This window comes from Procambarus clarkii, chromosome 81, assembly GCF_040958095.1.
Source record: "Procambarus clarkii isolate CNS0578487 chromosome 81, FALCON_Pclarkii_2.0, whole genome shotgun sequence".
Taxonomy (NCBI): Eukaryota; Metazoa; Arthropoda; class Malacostraca; order Decapoda; family Cambaridae; genus Procambarus; species Procambarus clarkii.
In genome coordinates, this window is record NC_091230.1 from 1,574,016 (window position 1) to 1,593,314 (window position 19,299).

Sequence of the window (19,299 nt, forward strand, 5' to 3'; positions counted from 1 at the left end):
CTTAAGGTTATCTTGAGATGATTTCGGGGCTTAGCATCCCCCGCGGCCCTGTCCTCGACCAGGCCTTCTTTTTCTTACACATCCCCAGGAAACAGCCCATAGCAGCTGTCTAACTCCCAGGTACTTATTTACTGATAGGTATACAGGGTCATCAGGGTGAAAGAAAGTGTCCATTTGTTTCAGCCTTCACCGGGGATCGACCCCGGAACCTCAGGATTACGAATCCGGAGCACTCTCCACTCGGCTGTCAGGCCCCTTAAAACAACCCAAAGAGAAATTTTCGACATATTTTGATGAAAATCTGAATGAAACGAGAAATGTTGGCCACAGATTGTGTGAAGATGGTGGGGGGGGGGGGGGGATTGAGGGGGTGCAGGTTAGTACGATGAGCATGATTCAGAATGATGGAAGGAGAAGGGCTCCTATGATGTGACCTAAGGGCCACCATCTACAGTGGCCTCGACGGGGACAGGACGGCGGTACCTTGTCAAAGGTCAGCCTTCCTACTCCCTCCACCCTTATTTTATTGAGGATTTGTCTTGTGTATATTGTGAACAAGAGGAATGACTCGGCATTTACGACTTGAGTGGTTAAGCGGGTTCATGGGTTAATAATCCTATGGGGGAAACAACACATCTATTTTCTGTGTTACATTGTGGCTTGTTGAGCTTGAAGCTGTTGTCCAGCCTGTCTGTGTCAAATATGATATTTTAGAGAAGTGGTCTGTATTAATGACCTCCAACTTGGTCAGTATTACAAAGGCCTCGGCTGTTATTTATTTATTTATATAACTACAAGTTATATTGGGTTTCTGATCAACCCGTCCTCTTAAAACTAACGTCACTTTTGGCTGGTATGCGCGGCACTATGGCCAAATTTGGACGTAATTTGAAATGAAATCGACTCACAAAAGTGAGGCACTGTTCCGTTTTCTGTTTGAGTCGTCCGGCTTACTCGGCCAGCTTAGAAGAGGATTCTTTCCATTAACATTTTTCATAACGTTTTGAAACTTTATGAGAATTTCCTGCCCACCTAACCTATCAGAGGACCCTTAAGTTATTATTGTTGAAAAAGAAATCCCAAATTTATTTTCATTTTTTTTCATTTCCAAATTACGTCCATATTCGGCCATACGGGTAAACGGCCAAAAGCGACGCTATTTTTAAGAGGACAGGTGACAAGGAGTACATAGCACTGTGTGTTTACATTCTTGTAAAGCCACTAGTACGCATAACACTAAGGGCAGGTCCTTAATCTAACAGATAATATTAAGTAGGTAATTTCTAGGAAAATTTATAGGCTAATCTATCAAAATCTACAACAATTTAAACATTTAAAGTGTTAATCCTTCATTGATTCGTGGTAGTGACAGTTGAACAAGTTCTGGCATGATTGTTGTTGCTGTCTTGAACTTTCTCCAAAGCGGAAAATCATTGATGTGTTTTTGAAATGAAGTTTCCATATTAGGACACAGTAGGCCAGATGCGACCACAACAGAGACTCGTACAGTTGAATATTCAATGTTGTTCGTTTAAGTCAAAGATTCGTTTAACTATTCTTAAGGATTGTTTTCATATTAACTGTGAGTCCCAGATGTTCAATGGCTGGTACATCATAACTCCTAGGTAATATTGACTTAAATTTACCAGAGGGCCACCATTTCTCCATAGTGCCCTCTACGGCAACAGGAAGCCGGCGGCTTGTCAAAGGTTCCCCTACGGTTCCTGAGGAGTTTGTCTATCTGTATTTTGAGCGCGCAAACTGCTGCATTATGACATTAGAGGTAGTTTGATAATATGTACAACGTGTCTTGTAGCTAAGCTAAAGGGGGCATATAATGTTTAGCAACAAGTCGCCCTAGATTGTTTAGTGTTAACGACTAGGGCGATGGAGTGGTCATATCAGGATAGCAATTGTGCAGATAAATGGGGAAGATAATTGCAGACGAGGAGTCACAATAACGGGGGCTGAAATATGTTGACCAAACCACACACTAGAAAGTGAAGGGACGACTAGATAATTGTTTGTCTAATAGATGGAAGATGTTAATTGTTTGCATCTTGTTTACTCTACGATGTAAAATGAATTCACTTGTAAATGGTCATTTTTGACAATGTAATCACTAGGCTTCTAACGTTAGTTTAGTGCTCAGAGACCATATACTGTACTTGAGAGGTTTTAAGCATGTTATTTATATAATTTAGGCCAATAGACAGCTAAATAAATTAATAATACACAGTACGTTTATCTAAGGTTAGCTAAAGGTTTGTTTTAGTGGAAGACCGTAATAAGGTAATGTGTTTCTATGTAACTTTAAAAGAACATTGATGCTTAACCATAGCCTCATGAGTCTAAGACAAAAATGTACTCCGTTAGGCTATTGCAGTCTTATCAGTCTTGCCTACTCGCTATTGTTGATACAATCTGTAATTAATCTCCATTGCAATTACACCTTTTCCAGTGATTGGTTCCAGTGTTCTTGAAATTCATAATTGTATTTTCCTACTCGATTGTATTTGAAATAAACTTTATACTTACCCTATTGCTACATAGCCTTCCCGGTTTGGTACCTTATTTTAATAATTACTTATACTTGCCCTTAATATATGTAAAAAATATTTTTTCAGGAGTGTGGCACGTGTGGACAAGTGTTGGATCAGAGGAGTCAAGGTAAAGTGCTTATTTAACAACTAGTTCTGGGGAGGAGCGGGTGGAACTAGATGGACGTAGTCAACTTCACACTCTTGTTACACTAACACTGGTTTGTGCCTCGGAGAGGCTGCAGGATCCAGTAAGTTCAGTAGAACTTCGGTTTCAACTCCTTTTGACCATGTCGTAGCTCAGTCGATTACGGCAGCGTCTGGGATGCTCTCGGATGCAGGTTTGAATCCTTGTCCCGGCCCTTGTGGATTTGTACACTCTTGTTAGCAGGCTGAGAGCTTTTCTTTCCCATAGATTTATTTATAGAAGAGTTAGCAATAAGTCGGCTGGGTTTATTAACGTATTGTTTTTAGGTCCCATTTAGATTATGCAGTTCAGTTTCGGTCGCCACACTAAAGAATGGACATAATTCACTAGAACACGTCAGTTAGGATGACAAAGTTAATCCCGCAAATTAGAAAGCTTCCGTATGAAGAGATGTTGGAAAAACCTTAACGTGACATGATTGAAGTGTACAAGTGGATGAATGGGCATAACAAGGAAGCTATTGATAAGGCTTTAAATGAAGATAAGTTCAGATTTAGGAAATACCTGGGTAAATACTGGTTTGGTAACTGGGTTGTGGATTTGTGGAACAAATTACTGGATCATGTGCAGACGACGAGTCACAATAACGTGGTTGAAGTATGTTGACCAGACCACACACTAGAAGGTGAAGGGACAACGACGTTTCGGTCCGTCCTGGACCATTCTCAAATCGATTGTGGATCATACTACTGGATCACTGGGTCCATATTACTGGATCATAATAGGCATAGGAATCTTTGATTGGTTGAAGCTTAGGTTAGACGTATATGAATGAGTGTAGGTGGATATAAATAGGAAATGCCACGTGCAGGACAATAGGCCATCTGCAGTTTCTTGACTTACGTTCTACTAGTTTACACTCAGAACGCGACTCTCCAATCAGCTTACATCTGTATCCTCAATTGCTGCTAGGTGATCAAGGGCAAACATTTAACCTTGAATGTTTAATACAAACCAAATGATGGGTGGCAAAGATGTATGGTAAGGTAAAAGCTGGGTGGCGAGGCAAGTTTTGGGGTGGTGAAGACTTAGAATATTGTTCAATGTGGGTGACAAAGACTTGCTGTGAGGTAAAGAATAAATTGAGAGATAGGAGAATAATCTTATTAGACTTGGACTGGATGGCATATGCATTATATATCATTAATGCATATGCCAGGGGGGGGGGAGAGGAGATCTCCCCAAAGGCATAAACTGCTAGGTCAGGTTATCCACAAACCCATAACCAATGACTCCAAGGTCATGGGAAGCTTGACCTTCCCATGAAGTTGGAGGATTGTTGGTGGGTTTGTGGATTTGGAATGAGGGAAGAGGCGGGCTGGATGAGGCAGTTTATGTCTTGGGAAGTATTTGTAATCATTTTATTTAGAGATGAGTGTGAGCAGAAATGACACGCTATAGTAGTCATTTATAGTGAAGATGATAATGTATTTTCCAAATGAGAAAAAATTATGCGAGGCGAAAACTTAAGTTGAGATAAAAGTATGTTGTCAACAGCTCTACAATAAAAGATTTCGTGGTGGAAGAGATTCCCGCCCGAAAGGTCGGCCATCTTGGCGCGCAGTTTGAACGCTCCTGGCTGGACTTTCTTTCCACACCTCGCCTGGAGCTCATCTTTGAATTCAGCTGGCTTTTTGGGGCCAGTGTGTGCTCACTGCAGCTATCCAGGGGCTCACAGCATCGGGGGAGGCCGGAGCCTCCCTAATGGACGACATATTTTGGAGCCAAATTCTGGCTCTCTGCACGTATTCGCAGTTTGATATTACGACTTTTTTATACCAACATATGCCAAGTACTGAAAGCGGCGTTTGGTCACATTTGTCCCAAACATCCCTGCAGTTTTCAAAATATCCCAAATATCCCAATTTCGAGGCCTGAGCCATATTTTGGAGCCAAATACTGGCTCTCAGCACGTATTCGCAGTTCGAAATTACGTCTTTTTATACCCAACATATTCCAAGTACTGAAAGCGGCGTTTGGTCACATTTGTCCCAAACCTCCCCGCAGTTTTCAACATATGCCAAATATCCCAATTTCGAGGCCTGAGCCATATTTTGGAGCCAAATTCTGGCTCTTAACACGTATTCGCAGTTTGATATTACGACTTTTTTATACCAACATATGCCAAGTACTGAAAGCGGCAGTGAGTCACATTTCGCACAAACTCCCCTGCAGTTTTCAAAATATTCCAAACGTCCTAATTTCGAGGCCAGAGCCATATTTTGGAGCCAAATTCTGGCTCTCTACACGTATTCGCAGTTTGAAATTGCGACTTTTTTATACCCAACAAATGTCAAGTACTGAAAGCAGCGTTTGGTCATATTTGTCCTAAACTCCCCTGCAGTTTTCAAAATATCCCAAACTTCCCAATTTCGAGGCCTCAGCCATATTATGGAGCCAAATTCTGGCTCTTTGCACGTATTCGCAGTGTGAAATTGCGACTTTTGTATACCAACATATGCCAAGTCCTGAAAGCGGGAGTGAGTCACATTTTGCACAGACTCCCCTCTAGTTTTCAAAATATCCCTAATTTAGAGGCCTTAGCCATATTTTGGAGCCAAATTCTGGCTCTATGCACGTATTCGCAGTTTGATATTACGACTTTTTATACCCAACATATGCTAAGTCCTGAAAGCGGCAGTAAGTCACATTTTGCACAAACTCCCCTGCAGTTTTCGAAATATCCCAAATATCCCAATTTCGAGGCCTGAGCCATATTTTGGAGCCAAATTCTGGCTCTCTGCACGTATTCGCAGTTTGAAATTGCGACTTTTTTATACCAACATATGCCAAGTACTGAAAGCGGCGTTTGGACACATTTGTCCCAAACATCCTTGCAGTTTTCAAAATATCCCAAATATTCCAATTTCGAGGCCTGAGTCATATTTTGGAGCCAAATTCAGGCTCTCTGCACGTATTCGCAGTTTGAAATTACGAATTTTTATACCCAACATATGCCAAGTACTGAAAGCGGTGTTTGGTCATATTTGTCCCAAAGTCCCCTGCAGTTTTCAAAATATCCCAGACATCCCAATTTCGAGGCCTGAGCCATAATTTGGAGCCAAATTCTGGCTCTATGCATGTATTCGCAGTTTGATATTAAGAATTTTTATACCCAACATATGCCAAGTCCTGAAAGCAGCAGTGCATCACATTTTGCACAAACTCCCCTGCAGTTTTCGAAATATCCCAAATATCCCAATTTCGAGGCCTGATCCATATTTCGGAGCCAAATTCAGGCTCTCTGCACGTATTCGCAATTTGAAATTACGAATTTTTTATACCCAACATATGCGAAGTACTGAAAGCGGCGTTTGGTCACATTTGTCCCAAACCTTCCTGCAGTTTTCAAAATATCCCAAACATCCCAATATCGAGGCCTGAGCCATATTTTGGAGCCAAATTCTGGCTCTATGCACGTATTCGCAGTTTGATATTACGAAATTTATACCCAACATATGCCAAGTACTGAAAGCGGCAGTAAGTCACATTTTGCACAAACTCCTCTCCAGTTTTCAAAATATCCCAAATATCCCAATTTCGAGGCCTCAGCCATACTATGGAGCCAAATTCTGGCTCTTTGCACGTATTCGCAGTTTGAAATCGCAACTTTTTTATACCCAACATATGTCAAGTACTGAAAGCGGCGTTTGGTCATATTTGTCCTAAACTCCCCTGCAGTTTTCAAAATATCCCAAACATCCCAATTTCGAGGCCTGAGTCATATTTTGGAGCCAAATTCTGGCTCTCTGCACGTTTTCGCAGTTTGAAATTACCACTTTTTATACCCAACATATGCCAAGTACTGAAACGGCATTTAGTCACATTTGTCCTAAACCTCCCTGCAGTTTTCAAAATATCCCAAACATCCCAATATCGAGGCCTGAGCCATATTTTGGAGCCAAATTCTGGCTCTATACACGTATTCGCAGTTTGATATTACGACTTTTTATACCCAACATATGGTAAGTCCTGAAAGCGGCAGTGAGTCACATTTTGCACAAACACCCCTGCAGTTTTCGAAATATCCCAAATATTCCAATTTCGAGGCCTGAGCCATATTTTGGAGCCAAATTCTGGCCCTCTGCACGTATTCGCAGTTTGAAAATACGATTTTTTATACCCAACATATGCCAAGTCCTGAAAGCCGCAGTGAGTCACATTTTGCACAAACTCCCCTGCAGTTTTCAAAATATCCCAATTTCGAGGCCTGAGCCATATTATGGAGCCAAATTCTGGCTCTCTGCACGTATTCGCAGTTTGAAATTGCGAATTTTTTATACCAACATATGCCTAGTACTGAAAGTGTCGTTTGGTCACATTTGTCCCAAACCTCCCTGCAGTTTTCAAAATATTCCAAACATCCCAATTTCGAGGCCAGAGCCATAATTTGGAGCCAAATTCTGGCTCTATGCACGTATTCGCAGTTTGATATTACGAATTTTTATACCCAACATATGCTAAGTCCTGAAAGCGGCAGTGAGTCACATTTTGCACAAACTCCCCTGCAGTTTTCGAAATATCCCAAATATCCCAATTTCGAGGCCTGAGCCATATTTTGAAGCCAAATTCTGGATCTCTGCACGCATTCGCAGTTTGATATTACGACTTTTTATACCCAACATATGCCAAGTACTGAAAGCGGCGTTTGGTCACATTTGTCCCAAACATCCCTGCAGTTTTCAAAATATCCCAATTTTGAGGCCTGAGCCATATTTTGGAGCCAAATTCTGGCTCTATGCACGTATTCTCAGTTCGAAATTACGTCTTTTTATACCCAACATATTCCAAGTACTGAAAGTGGCGTTTGGTCACATTTGTCCCAAACCTCCCCGCAGTTTTCAAAATATGCCAAATATCCCAAATTCGAGGCCTGAGCCATATTTTGGAGCCAAATTCTGGCTCTTAGCACGTATTCGCAGTTTGATATTACGACTTTTTATACCCAACATATGCCAAGTACTGAAATCGGCAGTGAGTCACATTTTGCACAAACTCCCCTGCAGTTTTCAAAATATCCCAAACGTCCCAATTTCGAGGCCTGAGCCATATTTTGGAGCCAAATTCTGGCTCTCTGCACGTATTCGCAGTTTGAAATTGCGACTTTTTTATACCCAACATATGTCAAGTACTGAAAGCGGCGTTTGGTCATATTTGTCCTAAACTCGCCAGCAGTTTTCAAAATATCCCAAACTTCCCAATTTCGAGGCCTGAGTCATATTTTGGAGCCAAATTTTGGCTCTCTGCACGTTTTCGCAGTTTGAAATTACCACTTTTTATACCCAACATATCCCAAGTGCTGAAAGCGGCAATGAGTCACATTTTGCACAAACTCCCCTGCAGTTTTCAAAATATCCCAAATATCCCAATTTCGAGGCCTCAGCCATATTATGGAGCCAAATTCTGGCTCTTTGCACGTATTCGCAGTTTGAAATTGCGACTTTTTTATATCAACATATGCCAAGTACTGAAAGCGGCGTTTGGTCACATTTGTCCCAAACCTCCCTGCAGTTTTCAAAATATCCCAAACATCCAAATTTCGAGGCCTGAGCCATAATTTGGAGCCAAATTCTGGCTCTATGCACGTATTCGCAGCTTGATATTAAGAATTTTTATACCCAACATATGCCAAGTCCTGAAAGCGGCAGTGAGTCACATTTTGCACAAACTCTCCTGCAGTTTTCGAAATATCCCAAATATTCCAATTTCGAGGCCTGAGCCATATTTTGGAGCCAAATTCTGGCTCTCTGCACGTATTCGCAGTTTGAAATTGCGACTTTTTTATACCAACATATGCCAAGTACTGAAAGCGGCGTTTGGACACATTTGTCCCAAACATCCTTGCAGTTTTCAAAATATCCCAAAAATTCCAATTTCGAGGCCTGAGTCATATTTTGGAGCCAAATTCAGGCTCTCTGCACGTATTCGCAGTTTGAAATTACGAATTTTTATACCCAACATATGCCAAGTACTGAAAGCGGTGTTTGGTCATATTTGTCCCAAACATCCCTGCAGTTTTCAAAATATCCCAAACATCCCAATTTCGAGGCATGAGCCATATTTTGGAGCCCAATTCTGGCTCTCTGCACGTATTCGCAGTTTGAAATTGCGACTTTTTTATACCCAACATATGTCAAGTACTGAAAGCGGCGTTTGGTCACATTTGTCCCAAACATCCCTGCAGTTTTCAAAATATCCCAAATATCCCAATTTCGAGGCCTGAGCCATATTTTGGAGCCAAATTCTGGCTCTCTGCACGTATTCGCAGTTCGAAATTACGACTTTTTATACCCAACATATTCCAAGTACTGAAAGCGGCGTTTGGTCACATTTGTCCCAAACCTCCCTGCAGTTTTCAAAATATCCCAAACATCTCAATTTCGAGGCCTGAGCCATAATTTGGAGCCAAATTCTGGCTCTATGCACGTATTCGCAATTTGAAATTACGAATTTTTTATACCAACATATGCCAAGTCCTGAAAGCGGCAGTGAGTCACATTTTGCACAAACTCCCCTGCAGTTTTCGAAATATCCCAAATATTCCAATTTCGAGGCCTGAGCCATATTTTGGAGCCAAATTCTGGCTCTCTGCACGTATTTGCAGTTTGAAATTGCGAATTTTTTATACCAACATATGCCAAGTACTGAAAGCGGCGTTTGGTCACATTTGTCCCAAACATCCTTGCAGTTTTCAAAATATCCCAAATATCCCAATTTCGAGGCCTGAGCCATATTTTGGAGCCAAATTCCTACTCTCTGCACGTATTTGCAGTTTGAAATCGCGACTTTTTTATACCCAACATATTCCAAGTAATGAAAGCGGCAGTGAGTCACATTTTGCCCAAACTCCCCTCCAGTTTTTAAAATAACGCAAATATCAAAATTTCGAGGCCTGAGCCATATTTTGGAGCCAAATTCTGGCTCTCTGCACGAATTCGCAGTTTGAAATTACATCTTTTTATACCCAACATATGCCAAGTACTGAAAGCGGCGTTTGGACACATTTGTCCCAAACATCCTTGCAGTTTTCAAAATATCCCAAATATCCCAATTTCGAGGCCTGAGCCATATTTTGGAGCCAAATTCAGGCTCTCTGCACGAATTCGCAGTTTGAAATTACATCTTTTTATACCCAACATATGCCAAGTACTGAAAGCGGCGTTTGGACACATTTGTCCCAAACATCCTTGCAGTTTTCAAAATATCCCAAATATCCCAATTTCGAGGCCTGAGCCATATTTTGGAGCCAAATTCAAGCTCTCTGCACGTATTCGCAGTTTGAAATTACGACTTTTTATACCCAACATATGCCAAGTCCTGAAAGCCGCAGTGAGTCACATTTTGCACAAGCTCCCCTGCAATTTTCAAAATATCTCAATTTCGAGGCCTGAGCCATATTATGGAGCCAAATTCTGGCTCTCTGCACGTATTCGCAGTTTGAAATTGCGACTTTTTTATACCAACATATGCCAAGTACTGAAAACGGCGTTTGGTCACATTTGTCCCAAACCTCCCTGCAGTTTTCAAAATATTCCAAACATCCCAATTTCGAGGCCTGAGCCATAATTTGGAGCCAAATTCTGGCTCTATGCACGTATTCGCAGTTTGATATTACGAATTTTTATACCCAACATATGCCAAGTACTGAAAGCGGCGTTTGGTCACATTTGTCCCAAACATCCCTACAGTTTTCAAAATATCCCAAATATCCCAATTTCGAGGCCTGAGCCATATTTTGGAGCCAAATTCTGGCTCTCTGCACGTATTCGCAGTTCGAAATTACATCTTTTTATACCCAACATATTCCAAGTACTGAAAGCGGCGTTTGGTCACATTTGTCCCAAACTTCCCCGCAGTTTTCAAAATATGCCAAATATCCCAATTTCGAGGCCTCAGCCATATTATGGAGCCAAATTCTGGCTCTTTGCACGTATTCGCAGTTTGATATGACGACTTTTTATACCCAACGTATGCCAAGTCCTGAAAGCGGCAGTGAGTCACATTTTGCACAAACTCCCCTGCAGTTTTTGAAATATCCCAAATATCCCAATTTCGAGGCCTGAGCCATATTTTGGAGCCAAATTCTGGATCTCTGCACGTATTCGCAGTTTGAAATTGCGACTTTTTTATACCCAACATATGCCAAGTAATGAAAGCGGCAGTAAGTCACATTTTGCCCAAACTCCCCTCCAGTTTTTAAAATAACGCAAATATCCCAATTTCGAGGCCTGAGCCATATTTTGGAGCCAAATTCAGGCTATTTGCACGAATTCGCAGTTTGATATTAAGAATTTTATACCCAACATATGCTAAGTCCTGAAAGCGGCAGTGAGTCACATTTTGCACAAACTCCCCTGCAGTTTTCGAAATATCCCAAATATCCCAATTTCGAGGCCTGAGCTATATTATTGAGCCAAATTCTGGCTCTCTGCACGTATTCGCAGTTTGAAATTGCGACTTTTTTATACCAACATATGCCAAGTACTGAAAGCGGCGTTTGGTCACATTTGTCCTAAACCTCCCTGCAGTTTTCAAAATATCCCAAACTTCCCAATTTCGTGGCCTGAGTCCTATTTTGGAGCCAAATTCTGGCTCTCTGCACGTATTCGCAGTTTGAAAATACGATTTTTTATACCCAACATATGCCAAGTCCTGAAAGCCGCAGTGAGTCACATTTTGCACAAACTCCCCTGCAGTTTTCAAAATATCCCAATTTCGAGGCCTGAGCCATATTATGGAGCCAAATTCTGGCTCTCTGCACGTATTCGCAGTTTGAAATTGCGAATTTTTTATACCAACATATGCATAGTACTGAAAGTGTCGTTTGGTCACATTTGTCCCAAACCTCCCTGCAGTTTTCAAAATATTCCAAACATCCCAATTTCGAGGCCAGAGCCATAATTTGGAGCCAAATTCTGGCTCTATGCACGTATTCGCAGTTTGATATTACGAATTTTTATACCCAACATATGCCAAGTACTGAAAGCATCGTTTGGTCACATCTGTCCCAAACATCCCTGCAGTTTTCAAAATATCCCAATTTTGAGGCCTGAGCCATATTTTGGAGCCAAATTCTGGCTCTATGCACGTATTCTCAGTTCGAAATTACGTCTTTTTATACCCAACATATTCCAAGTACTGAAAGTGGCGTTTGGTCACATTTGTCCCAAACCTCCCCGCAGTTTTCAAAATATGCCAAATATCCCAAATTCGAGGCCTGAGCTATATTTTGGAGCCAAATTCTGGCTCTTAGCACGTATTCGCAGTTTGATATTACGACTTTTTATACCCAACATATGCCAAGTACTGAAATCGGCAGTGAGTCACATTTCGCACAAACTCCCCTGCAGTTTTCAAAATATCCCAAACGTCCCAATTTCGAGGCCTGAGCCATATTTTGGTGCCAAATTCTGGCTCTCTGCACGTATTCGCAGTTTGAACTTGCGACTTTTTTATACCCAACATATGTCAAGTACTGAAAGCGGCGTTTGGTCATATTTGTCCTAAACTCGCCAGCAGTTTTCAAAATATCCCAAACTTCCCAATTTCGAGGCCTGAGTCATATTTTGGAGCCAAATTTTGGCTCTCTGCACGTTTTCGCAGTTTGAAATTACCACTTTTTATACCCAACATATCCCAAGTGCTGAAAGCGGCAATGAGTCACATTTTGCACAAACTCCCCTGCAGTTTTCAAAATATCCCAAATATCCCAATTTCGAGGCCTCAGCTATATTATGGAGCCAAATTCTGGCTCTTTGCACGTATTCGCAGTTAGAAATTGCGACTTTTTTATATCAACATATGCCAAGTACTGAAAGCGGCGTTTGGTCACATTTGTCCCAAACCTCCCTGCAGTTTTCAAAATATCCCAAACATCCAAATTTCGAGGCCTGAGCCATAATTTGGAGCCAAATTCTGGCTCTATGCACGTATTCGCAGCTTGATATTAAGAATTTTTATACCCAACATATGCCAAGTCCTGAAAGCGACAGTGAGTCACATTTTGCACAAACTCCCCTGCAGTTTTCGAAATATCCCAAATATTCCAATTTCGAGGCCTGAGCCATATTTAGGAGCCAAATTCTGGATCTCTGCACGTATTCGCAGTTTGAAATTGCGACTATTTTTATACCCAACATATGCCAAGTAATGAAAGCGGCAGTGAGTCACATTTTGCCCAAACTCCCCTCCAGTTTTCAAAATAACGCAAATATCCCAATTTCGGGGCCTGAGTCATATTTTGGACCCAAATTCTGGCTCTCTGCACGTATTCGTAGTTTGAAATTGCGACTTTTTTATACCCAACATATGTCAAGTACTGAAAGCGGCGTTTGGTCATATTTGTCCCAAACTCCCCTGCAAATTTCAAAATATCCCAAATATCCCAATTTCGTGGCCTGAGTCCTAATTTGGAGCCAAATTCTGGCTCTCTGCACGTATTCGCAGTTTGAAAATACGATTTTTTATAGCAAACATATGTCAAGTACTGAAAGCGGCATTTGGACACATTTGTACCAAACATCCTTGCAGTTTGTTTTTCACCGGCGCCTGGAATCGAACCCGGGACCACAGGATCACAAGCCCAGCGTGCTGTCCACTCGGCCGACCGGCTCTCCTTTTTCAAAATATCCCAAATATCCCAATTTCGAGGCCTGAACCATATTTTGGAGCCAAATTCAGGCTCTCTGCACGTATTCGCAGTTTGATATTACGACTTTTTTATACCCAACATATGTCAAGTACTGAAAGCGGCGTTTGGTCATATTTGTCCTAAACTCCCCAGCAGTTTTCAAAATATCCCAAACTTCCCAATTTCGAGGCCTGAGCCATATTATGGAGCCAAATTCTGGCTATCTGCACGTGTTCGCAGTTTGAAATTGCGACTTTTTTATACCAACATATGCCAAGTACTGAAAGTGGTGTTTGATCACATTTGTCCCAAACCTCCCTGCAGTTTTCAAAATATTCCAAACATCCCAATTTCGAGGCCTGAGCCATAATTTGGAGCCAAATTCTGGCTCTATGCACGTATTCGCAGTTTGAAATTACATCTTTTTATGCCCAACATATTCCAAGTACTGAAAGCGGCGTTTGGTCACATTTGTCCAAAACCTCCCTGCAGTTTTCAAAATATCCCAAATATCCCAATTTCGAGGCCTGAGCCATATTTTGGAGCCAAATTCTGGCTCTTAGCACGTATTTGCAGTTTGATATTACGACTTTTTATACCCAACATATGCCAAGTACTGAAATCGGCAGTGAGTCACATTTCGCACAACCTCGCCTGCAGTTTTCAAAATATCCCAAACGTCCCAATTTCGAGGCCTGAGCCATATTTTGGAGCCAAATTCTGGCTCTCTGCACGTTTTCGCAGTTTGAAATTGCGGCTTTTTTATACCCAACATATATCAAGTACTGAAAGCGGCGTTTGGTCAAATTTGTCCTAAACTCCAATGCAATTTTCAAAATATCCCAAACTTCCCAATTTCGAGGCCTGAGTCATATTTTGGAGCCAAATTCTGGCTCTCTGCACGTTTTCGCAGTTTGAAATTACCACTTTTTATACCCAACATATCCCAAGTGCTGAAAGCGGCAGTGAGTCACATTTTGCACAAACTCCCCTCCAGTTTTTAAAATAACGCAAATATCCCAATTTCGAGGCCTGAGCCATATTTTGGAGCCAAATTCTGGATCTCTGCACGTATTCGCAGTTTGAAATTGCGACTTTTTTATACCCAACATATGCCAAGTATTGAAAGCGGCAGTGAGTTACATTTTGCCCAAACTCCCCTCCAGTTTTTAAAATAACGCAAATATCCCAATTTCGAGGCCTGAGCCATATTTTGGAGCCAAATTCTGGCTCTCTGCACGTATTCGCAGTTTGAAATTGCGACTTTTTTATACCAACATATGCCTAGTACTGAAAGTGGCGTTTGGTCACATTTGTCCCAAACCTCCCTGCAGTTTTCAAAATATCCCAAACATCCAAGTTTCGAGGCCTGAGCCATAATTTGGAGCCAAATTCTGGCTCTATGCACGTATTCGCAGCTTGATATTAAGAATTTTTATACCCAACATATGCCAAGTGCTGAAAGCGGCAGTGAGTCACATTTTGCACAAACTCTCCTGCAGTTTTCGAAATATCCCAAATATTCCAATTTCGAGGCCTGAGCCATATTTTGGAGCCAAATTCTGGCTCTCTGCACGTATTCGCAGTTTGAAATTGCGACTTTTTTATACCAACATATGCCAAGTACTGAAAGCGGCGTTTGGACACATTTGTCCCAAACATCCTTGCAGTTTTCAAAATATCCCAAAAATTCCAATTTCGAGGCCTGAGTCATATTTTGGAGCCAAATTCAGGCTCTCCGCACGTATTCGCAGTTTGAAATTACGAATTTTTATACCCAACATATGCCAAGTACTGAAAGCGGTGTTTGGTCATATTTGTCCCAAAGTCCCCTGCAGTTTTCAAAATATCCCAAACATCCCAATTTCGAGGCATGAGCCATATTTTGGAGCCAAATTCTGGCTCTCTGCACGTATTCGCAGTTTGAAATTGCGACTTTTTTATACCCAACATATGTCAAGTACTGAAAGCGGCGTTTGGTCACATTTGTCCCAAACATCCCTGCAGTTTTCAAAATATCCCAAATATCCCAATTTCGAGGCCTGAGCCATATTTTGGAGCCAAATTCTGGCTCTCTGCACGTATTCGCAGTTCGAAATTACGACTTTTTATACCCAACATATTCCAAGTACTGAAAGCGGCGTTTGGTCACATTTGTCCCAAACCTCCCTACAGTTTTCAAAATATCCCAAACATCTCAATTTCGAGGCCTGAGCCATAATTTGGAGCCAAATTCTGGCTCTATGCATGTATTCGCAGTTTGATATTAAGAATTTTTATACCCAACATATGCCAAGTCCTGAAAGCAGTAGTGCGTCACATTTTGCACAAACTCCCCTGCAGTTTTCGAAATATCCCAAATATCCCAATTTCGAGGCCTGATCCATATTTCGTAGCCAAATTCAGGCTCTCTGCACGTATTCGCAATTTGAAATTACGAATTTTTTATACCCAACATATGCGAAGTACTGAAAGCGGCGTTTGGTCACATTTGTCCCAAACCTTCCTGCAGTTTTCAAAATATCCCAAACATCCCAATATCGAGGCCTGAGCCATATTTTGGAGCCAAATTCTGGCTCTATGCACGTATTCGCAGTTTGATATTACGAAATTTATACCCAACATATGCCAAGTACTGAAAGCGGCAGTAAGTCACATTTTGCACAAACTCCTCTCCAGTTTTCAAAATATCCCAAATATCCCAATTTCGAGGCCTCAGCCATACTATGGAGCCAAATTCTGGCTCTTTGCACGTATTCGCAGTTTGAAATCGCAACTTTTTTATACCCAACATATGTCAAGTAATGAAAGCGGCAGTGAGTCACATTTTGCCCAAACTCCCCTCCAGTTTTTAAAATAACGCAAATATCAAAATTTCGAGGCCTGAGCCATATTTTGGAGCCAAATTCTGGCTCTCTGCACGAATTCGCAGTTTGAAATTACATCTTTTTATACCCAACATATGCCAAGTACTGAAAGCGGCGTTTGGACACATTTGTCCCAAACATCCTTGCAGTTTTCAAAATATCCCAAATATCCCAATTTCGAGGCCTGAGCCATATTTTGGAGCCAAATTCAGGCTCTCTGCACGAATTCGCAGTTTGAAATTACATCTTTTTATACCCAACATATGCCAAGTACTGAAAGCGGCGTTTGGACACATTTGTCCCAAACATCCTTGCAGTTTTCAAAATATCCCAAATATCCCAATTTCGAGGCCTGAGCCATATTTTGGAGCCAAATTCAAGCTCTCTGCACGTATTCGCAGTTTGAAATTACGACTTTTTATACCCAACATATGCCAAGTCCTGAAAGCCGCAGTGAGTCACATTTTGCACAAGCTCCCCTGCAATTTTCAAAATATCTCAATTTCGAGGCCTGAGCCACATTATGGAGCCAAATTCTGGCTCTCTGCACGTATTCGCAGTTTGAAATTGCGACTTTTTTATACCAACATATGCCAAGTACTGAAAGCGGCGTTTGGTCACATTTGTCCCAAACCTCCCTGCAGTTTTCAAAATATTCTAAACATCCCAATTTCGAGGCCTGAGCCATAATTTGGAGCCAAATTCTGGCTCTATGCACGTATTCGCAGTTTGATATTACGAATTTTTATACCCAACATATGCCAAGTACTGTAAGCGGCGTTTGGTCACATTTGTCCCAAACATCCCTACAGTTTTCAAAATATCCCAAATATCCCAATTTCGAGGCCTGAGCCATATTTTGGAGCCAAATTCTGGCTCTCTGCACGTATTCGCAGTTCGAAATTACATCTTTTTATACCCAACATATTCCAAGTACTGAAAGCGGCGTTTGGTCACATTTGTCCCAAACTTCCCCGCAGTTTTCAAAATATGCCAAATATCCCAATTTCGAGGCCTCAGCCATATTATGGAGCCAAATTCTGGCTCTTTGCACGTATTCGCAGTTTGATATGACGACTTTTTATACCCAACATATGCCAAGTCCTGAAAGCGGCAGTGAGTCACATTTTGCACAAACTCCCCTGCAGTTTTTGAAATATCCCAAATATCCCAATTTCGAGGCCTGAGCCATATTTTGGAGCCAAATTCTGGATCTCTGCACGTATTCGCAGTTTGAAATTGCGACTTTTTTATACCCAACATATGCCAAGTAATGAAAGCGGCAGTAAGTCACATTTTGCCCAAACTCCCCTCCAGTTTTTAAAATAACGCAAATATCCCAATTTCGAGGCCTGAGCCATATTTTGGAGCCAAATTCAGGCTATTTGCACGAATTCGCAGTTTGATATTACGAATTTTATACCCAACATATGCTGAGTCCTGAAAGCGGCAGTGAGTCACATTTTGCACAAACTCCCCTGCAGTTTTCGAAATATCCCAAATATCCCAATTTCGAGGCCTGAGCTATATTATTGAGCCAAATTCTGGCTCTCTGCACGTATTCGCAGTTTGAAATTGCGACTTTTTTATACCAACATATGCCAAGTACTGAAAGCGGCGTTTGGTCACATTTGTCCTAAACCTCCCTGCAGTTTTCAAAATATCCCAAACTTCCCAATTTCGTGGCCTGAGTCCTATTTTGGAGCCAAATTCTGGCTCTCTGCACGTATTCGCAGTTTGAAAATACGATTTTTTATACCCAACATATGCCAAGTCCTGAAAGCCGCAGTGAGTCACATTTTGCACAAACTCCCCTGCAGTTTTCAAAATATCCCAATTTCGAGGCCTGAGCCATATTATGGAGCCAAATTCTGGCTCTCTGCACGTATTCGCAGTTTGAAATTGCGAATTTTTTATACCAACATATGCCTAGTACTGAAAGTGTCGTTTGGTCACATTTGTCCCAAACCTCCCAGCAGTTTTCAAAATATTCCAAACATCCCAATTTCGAGGCCAGAGCCATAATTTGGAGCCAAATTCTGGCTCTATGCACGTATTCGCAGTTTGATATTACGAATTTTTATACCCAACATATGCCAAGTCCTGAAAGCCGAAGTGAGTCACATTTTGCACAAGCTCCCCTGCAATTTTCAAAATATCCCAATTTCGAGGCCTGAGCCATATTATGGAGCCAAATTCTGGCTCTCTGCACGTATTCGCAGTTTGAAATTACATCTTTTTATGCCCAACATATTCCAAGTACTGAAAGCGGCGTTTGGTCACATTTGTCCAAAACCTCCCTGCAGTTTTCAAAATATCCCAAATATCCCAATTTCGAGGCCTGAGCCATATTTTGGAGCCAAATTCTGGCTCTTAGCACGTGTTCGCAGTTTGATATTACGACTTTTTATACCCAACATATGCCAAGTACTGAAAGCGGCTTTTGGTCACACTTGTCCCAAACATCCCTACAGTTTTCAAAATATCCCAAATATCCCAATTTCGAGGCCTGAGCCATATTTTGGAGCCAAATTCTGGCTCTCTGCACGTATTCGCAGTTCGAAATTACGTCTTTTTATACCCAACATATTCCAAGTACTGAAAGCTGCGTTTGGTCACATTTGTCCCAAACTTCCCCGCAGTTTTCAAAATATGCCAAATATCACAATTTCGAGGCCTGAGCCATATTTTGGAGCCAAATTCTGGCTCTTAGCACGTATTTGCAGTTTGATATTACGACTTTTTATACCCAACATATGCCAAGTACTGAAATCGGCAGTGAGTCACATTTCGCACAACCTCGCCTGCAGTTTTCAAAATATCCCAAACGTCCCAATTTCGAGGCCTGAGCCATATTTTGGAGCCAAATTCTGGCTCTCTGCACGTTTTCGCAGTTTGAAATTGCGGCTTTTTTATACCCAACATATATTAAGTACTGAAAGCGGCGTTTGGTCAAATTTGTCCTAAACTCCAATGCAATTTTCAAAATATCCCAAACTTCCCAATTTCGAGGCCTGAGTCATATTTTGGAGCCAAATTCTGGCTCTCTGCACG

At 41.5% G+C, this 19,299-nt stretch overlaps 1 protein-coding gene across 1 annotated transcript in view; it reads left to right on the forward strand.

Annotated features, from left to right (window-relative positions):
* The window catches only part of LOC138358014 (uncharacterized), a 271,908-nt gene that overhangs the window by 124,169 nt on the left and 128,440 nt on the right, over nt 1–19,299 (forward strand). Inside the window, exon 3 of the mRNA XM_069315479.1 lies at nt 2,632–2,670. Within this exon, the coding sequence (XP_069171580.1) occupies nt 2,632–2,670 (39 nt within the window). The remainder of the gene's footprint in view (nt 1–2,631; nt 2,671–19,299) is intronic.